Source organism: Eleutherodactylus coqui, chromosome 1 (genome assembly GCF_035609145.1).
Source record: "Eleutherodactylus coqui strain aEleCoq1 chromosome 1, aEleCoq1.hap1, whole genome shotgun sequence".
NCBI lineage: Eukaryota > Metazoa > Chordata > Amphibia > Anura > Eleutherodactylidae > Eleutherodactylus > Eleutherodactylus coqui.
Window position 1 is genome coordinate 443,061,829 of NC_089837.1, and position 13,728 is coordinate 443,075,556.

The 13,728-nt window shown below is 47.3% G+C and overlaps 1 protein-coding gene across 3 annotated transcripts in view; it reads right to left on the reverse strand.

Moving 5' to 3' along the window:
- NBEA (neurobeachin) overlaps positions 1–13,728 on the reverse strand; it is a 673,719-nt gene that overhangs the window by 414,779 nt on the left and 245,212 nt on the right. For all 3 annotated transcript variants that reach the window (XM_066582838.1, XM_066582846.1, XM_066582830.1), the window contains exons 15-16: positions 12,781–12,843; positions 2,433–2,530 (exon numbers count right to left, since the gene is read on the reverse strand). In XM_066582838.1, coding sequence (XP_066438935.1) covers positions 2,433–2,530; positions 12,781–12,843 — 161 coding nt within the window. The remainder of the gene's footprint in view (positions 1–2,432; positions 2,531–12,780; positions 12,844–13,728) is intronic.

The window sequence follows — 13,728 nt, forward strand, 5'->3', positions numbered from 1 at the left end:
TTCTGCATTTATCAGCACTAAGAGAGATCAGCAGCTAATCAGAGATAGGACAAGATAGACAGAGAGATAGCTGTGTAGTATTGAGTGGGCATGGTTATGCCACACAGCCTCTGAAAGAGGGGAGGGGGAGCTGAGCTTCTGCAGGGGCATGAAAGAGATTAGCTGGTCAGTGCTGGGAATACCCCCAAGCCACAAACCAGAAAGTAGGAGAGTCTGCAAACTAAGTATGATGCTTTATAAAAGCTTGAGAAGGAAAACTCAATGCAAAAACAGATAATTGCATCATTTTTTTCTGCAGGAAATTACTAAGATGTGTGTATTGATTTTTCACACACAGAGGTATCCATAGCCTTTAAGGCTGATGATCAATCAGGCATGAAAGTTTGCTTGTCCTATCTTTGGCCTATGTGGATATACTTGCGATCAGCCAACAAAGGAGCTAAAGTTTGTTTGGCAGCTGATATGATCGTTTATGTGAACATAAAAGTACTTGCCAATCGTGAGCCCATCACTCTGTGTAAACCGCTAAAGAAGTGGTGATCAACATGCCATTTTGTGGATCTGAGCTTGTTATACGGGCAGAGAATCAACCTATGGAAAAGGGCCCTTTGGGGTTAGCAGTGAGTCTCTATAGGCATTTAAGGGGCCATCCGGGACTTTTCCGATTGATGACTTATCTCCATCAACCGTTGATTGGTGCCAATCAGCTGATTATCAGCCCACTGTCAGTGCGGATAGCGCCGGAAGCGGATAGCACTGTCAGGCACAGCTCCCAGAGCAAACAGTCACTGAAACGAGTCCTGATGCACTCCGCCTGTACATGTATAACAAGAGTGATCACTCTTTTGGATTGCTGCCATATAATACTACATTTCCCCTGCAGTGTCAGCCCTGGAGTGAATGTAAAGCTAGTTGGCACTTCCCCAGCAATAGCAGCAGATTGCCAGAGCTATCTGAAGCCACACCTGAAGTGTTAGAGAGGATCCACAGAGGTAATGCTTGTTTGTGGGCTATATGTTTTGTACATTTTTAATGAGTGCAGATCTGCTGTTCACATGAAGCAGAGTCAAAAGTAAATAAAATAAATCTTGGTATTTGTATAGCAGCAACTTATTCTGCAGCGCTTTCAGGTAATTATTACTTATTACCCCCCACCAAACTGGGTTCTCATTTTACCAACCTCGGGAGGATGGAAGGCTGAGTCAGCCATGAGCTGGCCCGGGTACCTGAACCATGCTGGGATTAAACTTGCCACCTTCAGGTCATAGGCAAGTGCTTACACTCTGCGCCACACAAGGCTCTACGTATGGGCACGAATGATCATTAATGTGATCCTCTGACTCCATACGAATAGCTTTCAGTAGCAATACATTTCCCTGTTTACATGGGGATATGTGCTGTGAAAGAGCAAGCATTTTCATGCCTATGTGATAGATCTATTCCGCTGATGAACAAGTGTTTGCTCATTGATCAGCTCATGTTGCCACAGTCTGATAAGGCAAAAAAATTTTTTGCCCAATTGCTGGGCAGTGTGAAGGCACCACCAGCTATACAATGATTGTTAGATGTTGATCACATCTTTCACGCAGTAAAAAAATGTATGGTTGTCGGCAGCACATTTCCCTCTGCTGCGGGGTGATGTACTGCCATAAGCAATTAAACAGTATAGGGAACAATCATCATAGGAATAATCGTTCAGCCCCTGTACTGTCTGACTTGACCTGCATGGAGGCCAGACAAACTTACGGTTGTTTGATCGATGCTGGTTGCATGGTTTGTGTTGCGTAAAAGCAACATTATCTGCAGTCATCTTCCATGCTAAACAAAAGTGTTTGTATATAATGAAAGTAACTGCAGTCCTTACTTCTCTTGTTCTGCGCCGATCTTCACACTACACCATCTACACTATCCTGCTGTGGCGATTATGTAGTATGGAAATAAAACAAACAGTGGAATTTGCTGATCTAGTTGTGGACTTCTGGGCTTTGGTAGTCCCCATCTGCATTTTACTACTCTTTGATGAAAACTTGCTGATGTCAATATGTAGTCATGCATACAGTCCACAGATAACGCCTATTCAAGAAGGAAATAGGCTGGGAGAGTAGTTGAGAGATTATATGCTAGAAACACCAATGCTCACAATATGGTCCTCAACAAAGATGGCCTGCGGTAAAGCGAGGTCAGGATCTGGAGGGTTAATGGAGCGCATTTTGGCTTGTTCATCATGCCAATTACAGCACCCGCTATTTAGTTTTCAGGCTGGGCATCGCTTGGATTAGCAGCTACACTTTTTGTCTTGGTGACAGCTCATGTTCACATCTAAACAAATAATTTCCAGAAAAACAAATAAAGCCATTCCTGTGATTATCCGGCATTCTGGTGCTGTGCATAAAAGGAAAACAGATAATTAATGGATTTGCAGCTTGTCTCACCGTATTCCATTTCTCTGATCAAATGCAGGTATCATTGAGGCGGGATGTTCAGACATTAGTGCCACAAGCAGCTGCAGAACATCATGAATATTCTCATCCTGTAATGAAAGAAGACAGAATCCCAAATGACATCCTTTCGGCTTATACCCCAGTTTTCAGCTACGGCAATGTGAGATTTTATTCAGCAAAGTATATTTTAAAGAGCTGAATGTTTACTTCGGCTAACCAAGACGTTTAGAAACATTGGGGCTGATGTATACGAGTTAGCGCAAATGATACATTGTTGTAATGACTGCGGCAATCTGAAAACTGCAGTTTTAATTTGGTGTAATCTGGGCAGAACCAATCCTGGCAACCAATTTGGTCACATTTTAGCTCTCCCAAGAATTTCATAGACTGCTGAATGGCAAGGATACCGATGTATACAAATGTCATACTTAAAGGGGTTGTCCCGCGCCGAAACGGGTTTTTTTTTTTTTTTTTAACCCCCCCCCCCCCCCCCCGTTCGGCGCGAGACAACCCCGATGCAGGGGTTAAAAAAACAACCCGCACAGCGCTTACCTGAATCCCGGCGGTCCGGCGTCTTCATACTCACCTGCTGAAGATGGCCGCCGGGATCCTCTGTCTCCGTGGACCGCAGGGCTTCTGTGCGGTCCATTGCCGATTCCAGCCTCCTGATTGGCTGGAATCGGCACGTGACGGGGCGGAGCTACACGGAGCCGGCATTCTGCACGAGCGGCCCCATAGAAGACTGCAGAAGACCCGGACTGCGCAAGCGCGGCTAATTTGGCCATCGGAGGCCGAAAATTAGTCGGCTCCATGGGAACGAGGACGCCAGCAACGGAGCAGGTAAGTATAAAACTTTTGATAACTTCTGTATGGCTCATAATTAATGCACAATGTACATTACAAAGTGCATTAATATGGCCATACAGAAGTGTATAGACCCACTTGCTGTCGCGGGACAACCCCTTTAAGGCCCATTTACACGGAACGATTGCCGTTTGAACTTATTTGCTTTCAAAATGATGACTGTTTACATGTAAAGGTAATCGTTAGAAATCCTCGCCATTTGCCTCGTTTGCTGGGTTGTTTAGTAGTGTTTATAACTAGAGATGAGCGAGCATACTCAGTAAGGAGATATACTCGAGAGCATCGCCTTTTTCGAGTACCTGCTGGCTCATCCCTGAAGATTCGGGAGGGTCGCGGGGGCGGCGCGGGGAAGCGGGGAGGAGAGTGAGAGAGATCTCTCCCTCCCCCCCCCTCTCCCTCTACCCCCTCTCCCTTCCTCTACCCCCCCTCCCTCCCTCTACCCCCCCTCCCTCCCTCTACCCCCCTTCCCCCTCCCCCCCTTTGCCTCCTCCTCCCCCCCTCCCCCTCCCCCTCCCTCCTGATCCCTTCTGCAACCCCCTGCTGACCCCCACGGCCCCCCATGAATCTTCAGGGACGAGCCAGCAGGTACTCGAAAAAGGCAATGCTCTCTCGAGTATATTGCCTTACCGAGTATGCTCGCTTATCTCTATTTATAACACATAAGATTGTTTGCTCAGGTGAACTCATGTATATGTGAAGAATCTCTAGGCGGTCGGTTTTTAATGAATGCAAAGAAAAGACATTGTCTACTGTGGCAGCATGTGGATTGGCTTTTGAATCATTTTGTTTAGCTGGGCAAACAATCACCATTCCTCAAGTTGTTTGAAAGACTGAATGACTGAACAACTGCTGTTTAAACCGGATGACAAGCGAACAAACTAGTGACTTTTGTATGCAGGCTGATATATGTGATTTGTATGCAGGCTGAAACTCAGCGACCAATGACAAGTGAACGAATAGTGCACGATGGCTTTGCTCATTTGAACGAATTTTGAGTGACAATCATTGCGTGTAAATGGGCCTTTAGACTGATCCATTATGGCCTCATGTCCACGGGCAGATCAGATTCCGCATGCGGGAGCCCGCAGTGAAATCTGACCCGATCCATGGCCGAGGACAATGCTTACCCGTCCGGGTATTCTATTTTCTTCACTGCTGATGTGTGCGAAAGCGTTGGCCGCTGCGCCACTGCACATGCGCAGTGGAGTTTTTTTTTTAAACTCCTGCTTTCCCGCAGGATCTGTGACCCGTCCGTAATTCAAATGCGGATGGGCCACGGATCGGACAGTTTCCATTGATTTCAATGGAAGCCGTCCGTGTGGGTCCACAGAAGGTCCGCAAAACAAATCTGCATGCTTTAATTTATGTGCGGATGCCCATGTGCTCCTTATGGGCAGCTTGTTTTGCGGATTCCGCAAATCCAATCCACCCACAGACATTGGGCCTATGGTTGTACAACTAGATAGGTGAGCCATTAAGAGATTAATTTTTGGAAACAGCAAACAAAGAAACAAGATTTTAAAAAATTCACACAACAGGAAATACAAGGCGCTTTGTGTTAAAGGTTTGCCTCCTGGCTGGCTCCCCAAAACTAAACATCAGCAGTCTTTAACTAGATCTCGATCAGATTAGAAACTCTTTTGCTTCCTTACCAGGATTCGTTCGGGATTAAATCAGAAATGTTCTAAGGAGAACGAAGGGTTGGCCATGGTCAACATCTACATTCAGAGCACAGGTCTCTCCATTTAATAATTCAGGTTTCACTGCTACGTTATAGTCGGATTTAAAATGATTTTTCTTTCATCCTGCAGACAGTTATTCACAGATCTGATAACGGATTTCAGCTTCTGGTTCACTGTCAGTCCGGATGACGACGCTAGCAGGTTGTACGGGAATGCACATTACAATCTTACCAGCAATCCCATCATCACGAAGGTGCAGAATATTAGATCTATCCAACTGAAAGTTACGTGCATTAATAATAAAATAAGAGGCTCCGTTCCTTTCATTTACGGAGATTCACAAGCAAGCTTTAATGTATGGCTCATGTTCAGCTATCATGCAGTATTAGAATATTGCCTATTCAAAATGTGCCTGTGCCACCCTGCACATAATATCTAATTTGCTGAAAAAGTGCCTAGGGCTGGACTGGCAAGGTCTGCATTAGAAAGAGCACTGAAATTTATTTGGGTTGGCGCACAAGAAAATTTGCTCAGATAGCTGTCCAACAAATCGTCAAAATTCCTTACCCCTAAATATATCACATAAGTACAAAGAGAACTTTAATTTACCCCTCTTAGATCCTTCAGTCCACCAGAAGAAAAAGCTAAATTAAATGTCTAAGTAGTCTTATTATTTGTATAGCGCTAACTTATTCTGCAGCGCTTTCAGGCAATTTACTTACTACTTTCCCACCAAACTGGGTACTCATTTTACAGACCTCGGAAGGATAGAAGGCTGAGTCAACCTTGAGCTGGCTACCTGAACCAAGCGGGGATTGAACCTGCAACCTTTAGGTCGTGAGCGAGAGCTTAGGACTGCATTTCAGCTGCCTTAACACTCTGCACCACACAAAAATACATAATACAGATGACTGGCACATATTATGGGTAGTGGAATGCCAACACACTCTGAATTTTACGACAGCCTGTACTCAGCTACCCATTACCCAACAGCAGGAATATATCTCTGACCACACTAGTTATTCGGTATTGGATGGGTGTTCGAACTAGTAAGCAAGCAGATCAGTGCATTTAGAAGACTCTGCTTATCAAACAGTCTTCTTTTCCATAATCCCCATGCCGAAGGCTACATCGACCTCTACCAATCTTTATATGTGAGTAAGTCAGCTAATGGTACACAACTGCATTGGCTGCCATAGGCATCCCTGGTCAGATGTCAAGTAGGGCAAGTCATCGGACCTAGTAAAGTACACACCATATAACCAGCTACACGGAAACTGGAAAGGCAAGTGTGGAACAATTTGTTATTTTTAGTAATAGGACTCTGGTATTTTCAAAAGGGAATATTTGACAACTGATGACTAAAGAAAAGTGACAACTTTTCTGAGTACCACAAAATAGGGGACCAGAGCTGCTGCTGTTGGTCACACCAACTACTACGATATGGAACCGCTCAAATGTGTCAGCCAGGATTACCAACCGTCAGCCAGGATTACCAACCGTCCATAACTTCCATACCAGTCCATATACATAGGCCTCTTGTTCTACTGTCCATAAAATATGCAAATATTAGAGATGAGCGCGCATACTCAGTAAGGCGATATACTCAAGAGAGCATCGCCTTTTTTGAGTACCTGCTGGCTCGGCCCTGAAGATTCGGGGGAGGGGGGGGGGCGGGGTTGCAGAGGGGATCGGGAGGGAGAGAGAGAGGGATCTCTCTCACTCTCCTCCCCGCTCCCCTTTTGCTGCCCCCCACCGCCCCCAACCCCCGCGGCCCCCCCCTAATCTTCAGGGACGAGCCAGCAGGTACTCGAAAACGGGAATTTTTTCTTACCGATAATTCCCTTTCTGGAAGACATCATGACAGCATACGCTGGAGGTTGCTCACCTGCTGACCTGAAGGGACAGGAAGAGGCAGAGTATAAAAAGCACCTCCCCTCCACCAACACCAGTGCGTTCCAAATGACCACAGTGACCAGCTATTTAACCAGAAGGTGTGTTTTTATTGACATCACACACCTCAGAAGACAAAGTCAAAGCATACACATTACCTCATGTGTTGGACAAACTAGGGGGGGGGGGGGGGGGGAAGCCCGTATGCTGTCATGATGTCTTCCAGAAAGGGAATTATCGGTAAGAAAAAATTCCCGTTTTCCCCATGACATCATGACAGCATACGCTGGAGGAATACCAAATAAGTGGCATGGGCTTTTTAGGGAGGGATTACGGCTTGGAGCATCTTCCTACCGAAGGATGCGTCCTGACTATATTTAAAGTCCAGCCTATAATGTTTGATGAAAGTATGGCCTGAAGTCCATGTGGCTGCGTTACAAATTTGCTCAATCGACGTGTGCGCTCTCTCCGCCCAAGAGGATGCCACCGCTCTCGTTGAGTGGGCCTTCAATCCTTCTGGAGGGGGGATGCCCTTGGCCTTGTAAGCCTCCTGGATGGCTCTCCTGAGCCACCTGGCGATCGCATCTTTAGAAGCGGCCTTTCCTTTGGCCTGCCCCTGAAATTGAACGAAAAGTTTGTCAGACTTCCTGAAACTTTCCGTTGCCTCAAGGTACGCTAGTACCGCTCTTTTGACGTCTATATTATGGAGCTTTTGTTCTTTTGCATTTTTGAAATTTTGGCAAAAGGCTGGAATAACTATTGGTTGGCCCCTGTGGAAATCTGACAATACTTTAGGCTGGAAGGATGGGTCTAAAGAAAAAACTATTTTGTCCGGGTGGATAGTCATATATGGGGCCCTTCGTGAGAGGGCCTGGATTTCCCCCACGCGTCTGGTCGACGTAACTGCCACAAGCAGGGCTACCTTGTATGTCAGTCAGGCGATGGATAGATCCGTAATCGGTTCGAATGGGGGGGTCGCATAAGGCCTGAAGGACTATGGTTAGATCCCAGGGTGGTGCCGTGGGCCGTGTGAATGGATGTAATCTGCTCGCCCCTCTAAGAAATCTCCTAATCCACCTGTGCTCCGCCAGCGCGAGATCGAAGAATGCCCCCAAGGCCGCAATTTGGACTTTGAGCGTATTCGGACTCAAACCTTTATCCAGGCCCGCCTGGAGAAAATCTAAGATTTTACGGATGTCTGGCTGATCCAGCTGCTGGATGTCCTGGCCTGACCACTCCGAAAATTTTTTCCCGACTTTGGAGTAGATTTTGTGTGTCGAGGGTTTAAGGCTCTCGCTAATGGTGGAAATAACCTTAGGGGAAAGACCCTTCCCTAGGAACTTTACCCGCTCGAGCTCCAGGCCGTAAGCCTGAACTTGTGAACTTCCGGGTAAAGAAGAGGGCCCTGCGACAGTAGGTCCGGTCTTGTTGGAAGGTGGAAGGGCTCTCCCACTGACAGGGATCTCAGGAGGGGGAACCACGGTCTTATGGGCCAATATGGTGCTACAAAAATTACTGTTAGGGTTGACTGCAGTAATTTCCTTAGCAGAAGTGGGATTAGTGGTAGAGGGGGAAAGGCATACGCTAGGTCCCAATCCCAGGGGTGAGAGAGAGCGTCAGTGCCCAAGGCCTGTTTCTCTGCGCCTCTGGAAAAGAAAAGCCGGCATTTGGTGTTTGCGCTTGACGCAAAGAGGTCTACTTCTGGTACCCCCCACTTCTCCACAAGAAGGCTGAACACCTCTGGATGGAGTTCCCACTCTCCTGGGTCCACTTTCCTTCTGCTTAAAAAGTCCGCGGCTGAGTTCTCGGTTCCTCTTATATGAAAGGCCGATAGGGACTTTGTTGTGCCTTCCGCCCATTGAAGGATCCGCCCCGCCAGTCGTTGCAGTGGAGGATTCCTGGTGGTACCCTGGTGGCGAATGAGTGATACTGTTGTCATATTGTCTGAGAAGATCCTCACATGCTTCGCCACTAACCGTGTTTGCAGGCTAAGCAGGGATTTCCATACAGCTTTAAGCTCCCTAAAGTTCGATGAGCTAGCTTTCTCGTGAACGTCCCAGGCCCCCTGTACATAACCGCCTTCAAAGTGGGCCCCCCACCCTTTGGCGCTGGCATCGGTCGTGATTATTACAGCCGGGTCCAAATTCCAATCGGATGCCTGAGACAGGTTGTCCGACGACACCCACCAACGGAGTGAAGCTCTGGCTTCCGCAGGAATAGGGATTGTCTGATCAAGCGAAGCCTGCAACTTGTCCCAATTCTGGAGAATTAGTGACTGGAGTCCGCGACTGTGGAACTGGGCCCAGGGGACCACGCCGATGCACGAAGTCATTAGTCCCAGGATCCGCATTGCGTCTCTTATCGTTACCCTATGTTTTTTATAGAGGTTGGAACATTCCTCTATGATAAGATGTTTTCTTAGGGGAGGAAGGGACGAATTTTGTAGACTGGAATCCAGGAGGACACCCAGGAATTTCTTCCTGGTTTCTGGCTCCATGTTGGATTTTGACTCGTTAACAATCCAGCCAAGCTCCTTAAATAATTGCAATGTGGACTCCAAGTGTGATCTCAGGGTAGACGGGGAATCTGCCACCAACAGGAAGTCGTCTAAGTAGGGGATGATCATGACACCCTGATTTCGTAAGAAGGCCACCATTTCCATCACGACCTTGGAAAAAATTCGCGGAGCCGAGGAGATTCCAAATGGTAGGCAGACGAACTGAAAGTGGCGGATTTCCCCTTCCATCCTCAGCGCAAACCTCAGGAACTTTTGTGAGTTGGCGTAAATAGGGATATGAAAATAGGCATCCTTAAGGTCTATTGTAGCCATTACGTTATCCCTGGCAATTAGAGGAGTTGCAGTTCTAATGGTTTCCATTTTGAATCTCCTATATTCAATGAATTTATTCAGTTGTTTTAGATTGATAATGGTGCGGTGGGAGCCGTCTGGTTTGGGAACCAGAAAGAGGGGGGAATAGAAACCTTTTCCCTGTTCCTTCTTAGGGACCGGGATAACCGCGCCGAGACCCTGCAGGTTCCGTACGCCCTCCAACAGAGCCTGTTCTAGGCCTGGAGACTGGGTTGGGGTTATCATAAACCTGTCCGGGGGGCGGGATAGTAGCTCGATCCTGTACCCCTCCGCCACTAGGTGCAGTACCCACTCATTAGTTGTAATACTACGCCAGCTATTGGAACAGCGAGCCAGTCTACCCCCTACCGGGCTCGAAAGTATGGGCTGAGGGACAAAAGTTAAAGTCTTACCCCTTCCGCCCTTTGGATAAGACCATCTTCCGGTCTTCCCCTTCCCGGCATACGTAGACGAGGGATGAGGAGTGAAGGGTCTCTTGGGTGGTCTGGTGGCAGACAGTCCGTGACTCTTGTCAGCTGCTTTCTCCAGCAGACGATCCAGGTCTGGTCCGAATATACGCCCGCCCCGGAACGGTAGGGTACATAGCCTATTTTTGGACGCTGCGTCCCCTGACCACTCTTTCACCCACACTGCCCTTCTAGCGGTGTTCGATAGTGCTGCCATGCGGGCTCCGAGGCGGACTGTTTCCATTGAAGCATCCGCCAGGAACCCTGTTGCCATTCGCAGCAGAGGGATGCCACTTGCGAACTCCTCCCTAGGGGCTTTTTGGTCGACTAGGGCTGCGAATTGGTCCAACCAGATTGCCATGGAACGAGCCACGGAAGTGGCCGCGATGTTAGATTTCGTGATGAGACCGGAGGTAGACCAGGCTTTACGCATGGTTGTGTCCACCTTATGGTCCAACGGGTCCTTTAAGTGGGACGTATCCTCAAAGGGCAATCCAGACTTTCTGGATACCATGGCAATTGCAGCATCAACTTTAGGTATCTCGTCCAAAAAGGACACTTCATCTCCCGGAAATAACAGGCGTTCTTTAAATTCCCTGGGGATTAGCGGAGCCTGATCCACGCTCTCCCACTCATTCAGAATCAGCTGCTTGAGTGCGGCGTTTACGGGGAATGAAGATTTTTGTTGCGGGAGTAACCCCGCGAACATATCCTCCTGGACTGTGCGGGGTTGCTGCACGTCTTCCTCCACCTGCATGGTCCTGCGTACCGCTTTTAGCAATTGATCCATGTCTGAGGTAGAGAAAAGATATTTCTTGTCCTCCTGCGTCACTTCCCCGTCAAAATCCACATTTTCCGCTATGTCGGAGTCAGACTCAGACACCGCCGGAACCGACCTGCGTGTAACCCCAGAAGGCCCAGGTTGGAGGTCCGAGAGGGAGGACTGCACTTCTTCTCGGACGACTGACCGAATTTCGGCCATAAGGGAAGTTTTTTCCCCCTGCAAAACTTTTGCGGAGCAGGTAGCGCATAACGTTTTTGTGCAGGAGTCGTCGAGTTTGGTTAGACATACTGGACATTTTTTACTCCTTCGTCTAGCCTCCCTCGGTTTTTGAGTATCCCTGTCCTGTAAGACAAGGGAAACTCTGTTAGTCGGGAAGTGTATGTAGTGCAGGTGTAGGTTGGTCCACTGGACCACTTACAGTTTGGAGGGTCTCTGGGTCCTCTCTGGCCGACATCTTGCGTCTTGCAGGAACGCTTCCTGTGCTTAGGATCGTTCCTTAGCGTGGAGAAACACCACCAGCTGATGCAGGGACAGCAGATTTTTGAATTAGGCGCCGGCCGCGGCAGGCCACGCCCCCTTTGCGGAGCGTCAGACGTCACCGCGCTGTATCCGCTGAAACCACGCCCCCTGGAGCGCTCCTGTCGGCCCTGGACCCGGAGATGGCGGCCGCCGCCGCAATGACGGCCGCAGTGGTGCCGGCAGCCCGTACTTGGACCCCGGCCCACCGGAGATGGCGGCCGCCGCCCGAAATGACGGCCGCAGTGGTGCCGGCAACCCGTACTTGGGCCCCGGCCCACGCAGTCCCCGGAAAGCTCCCAGATGGGGTCCTTCCCACTGGGTTTGCCGGGGCTGCCCGAAAAATCCACGCCGCCGCTTCGCCGGTAAGTCCTCCTCCGGCATGGGACAGCGTTGCTGGAGCTCTGCCGTTGCTGTCCTGAAGGGACAGGAAAAACACTGGTGTTGGTGGAGGGGAGGTGCTTTTTATACTCTGCCTCTTCCTGTCCCTTCAGGTCAGCAGGTGAGCAACCTCCAGCGTATGCTGTCATGATGTCATGGGGAAAAAGGCGATGCTCCCTCTCGTTAACGCCTTACCGAGTATGCTCGCTCATCTCTAGCAAATATATATTGATGCATCTGTGATTTTCTTTGAAGCCAGAGAACCTATGCATAATATTAGAATTATTTTTACAGTAAATGCCTCTGATGTCGTCTTATCAGTTTTCGGACTTCCAGACATATCACTTATGACTCATGATTTTTCAAGGTGTCCGAAAAAAATGCTGTCTGTGATTTTTGGATATGTTGTCCAAAAAAAAAAAAAAAGGCATATTGGCAACTCTGCGCCCTACTGTATTAACACTGCAGGTTTTTTGTGCTCAAATAGGCTGAGTTGTATAAACTCAAGCTCACCAAGAAAGTCGAGTTGCATTACAAGGACTTAATGATAAACTACAAGCATCTGAACTTCCAATTACCAAGTAATTCCACTAAATGAAAATTAGCTTAATGGATCAAATTTGTTTTTCCTGTTGAGTTTTACAATAACTTTATATATATATATATATATATATATTTTTTTTTATTTTTTTTTTTTTTTTTTTTTAATTTAATTTTATTTATTTATTTTTGTTGTTGTTTTTTTCCCCTTTTTTTGTTTAATTGACCGAAAACCAGCAGATTCAGGGACACTAACCAAATAATTGAAAACTTGTGCTCAGATTGAACTCCTAACCTTCATATTTCTAACATTCTGATTAAACTTTACAGACAGGCGCAGACCATGCAGTAATCCCGTGCATACCTCATGCATCGTCAGCAGGTAATTTAGAATGCTCTGGAGCTCATCTTCTTTGACCCCTCGATCCTAATGGGAAAAATAAAACAAGTTTATATACTGTAGGTAACATTTATGACACACAGAATAATCCAAACTCTTAATGTTTATCATCAATGGAATGAGAGACCAGAGAGATGACATTAACAGGAGGTAATATACAAGCAGCAGAACCACGCTGTGACAATATGGCTCAATTTACAAAGCAAGGTTTTATGCATTTGTGACTACCGTACTCTGCTGAGACAGTAATAAGGACAGATGACACAGTTGTCTGTTATACAGGGTGGACCAAGGAAAAGTAGCCTGTCTCTGACAATACAGCGACAGGAAGAACATCCAAGTGAATTGTTTTTTTTCAAAGCTTTATCGATTTACCCACATTAGAGCAGATGCTGGAAGTGGTTCCCGTTCACTTCTCTGCACCTCTGGGCACATCACAACATAATGGCTGATACTGCCGGCAGCTCTTCAACCGTGGTGCTGTGGATAGTGTTCACAATGTGTTTCTTATGTTAATTTGGGGCATGCAGATTATTCGCGTAAATTTTCTGCTTTCCACGAGATTAAAAAAAAATGTTTCTGCTGCTGCAGAAAATACCATGTGGCAGATTTATGAAGACTTTCTAAAAGAAAAGTCTGTCTTTGTTGTCTTGATAGCCACAGTAACCAATCACAGAGAAGCTATCATTTCTTATACTGCTAAAATAAGCAGCGGAAAAACGGACATCAATATTCGCAGCATCTCTTCTACTGAAAGGGTGAAATAAGCGGTGAATCTGCACCAAAATCTGGTGTGGAAATGCTACGGATGTTCCACTGCACACCGTGAGGTTATACAGCAGGGGAAGTGTGTATATACATTAGGCAAGGTAATCACTACCTGGGCCGCAGCTCACGAAGATCGCACAGGGG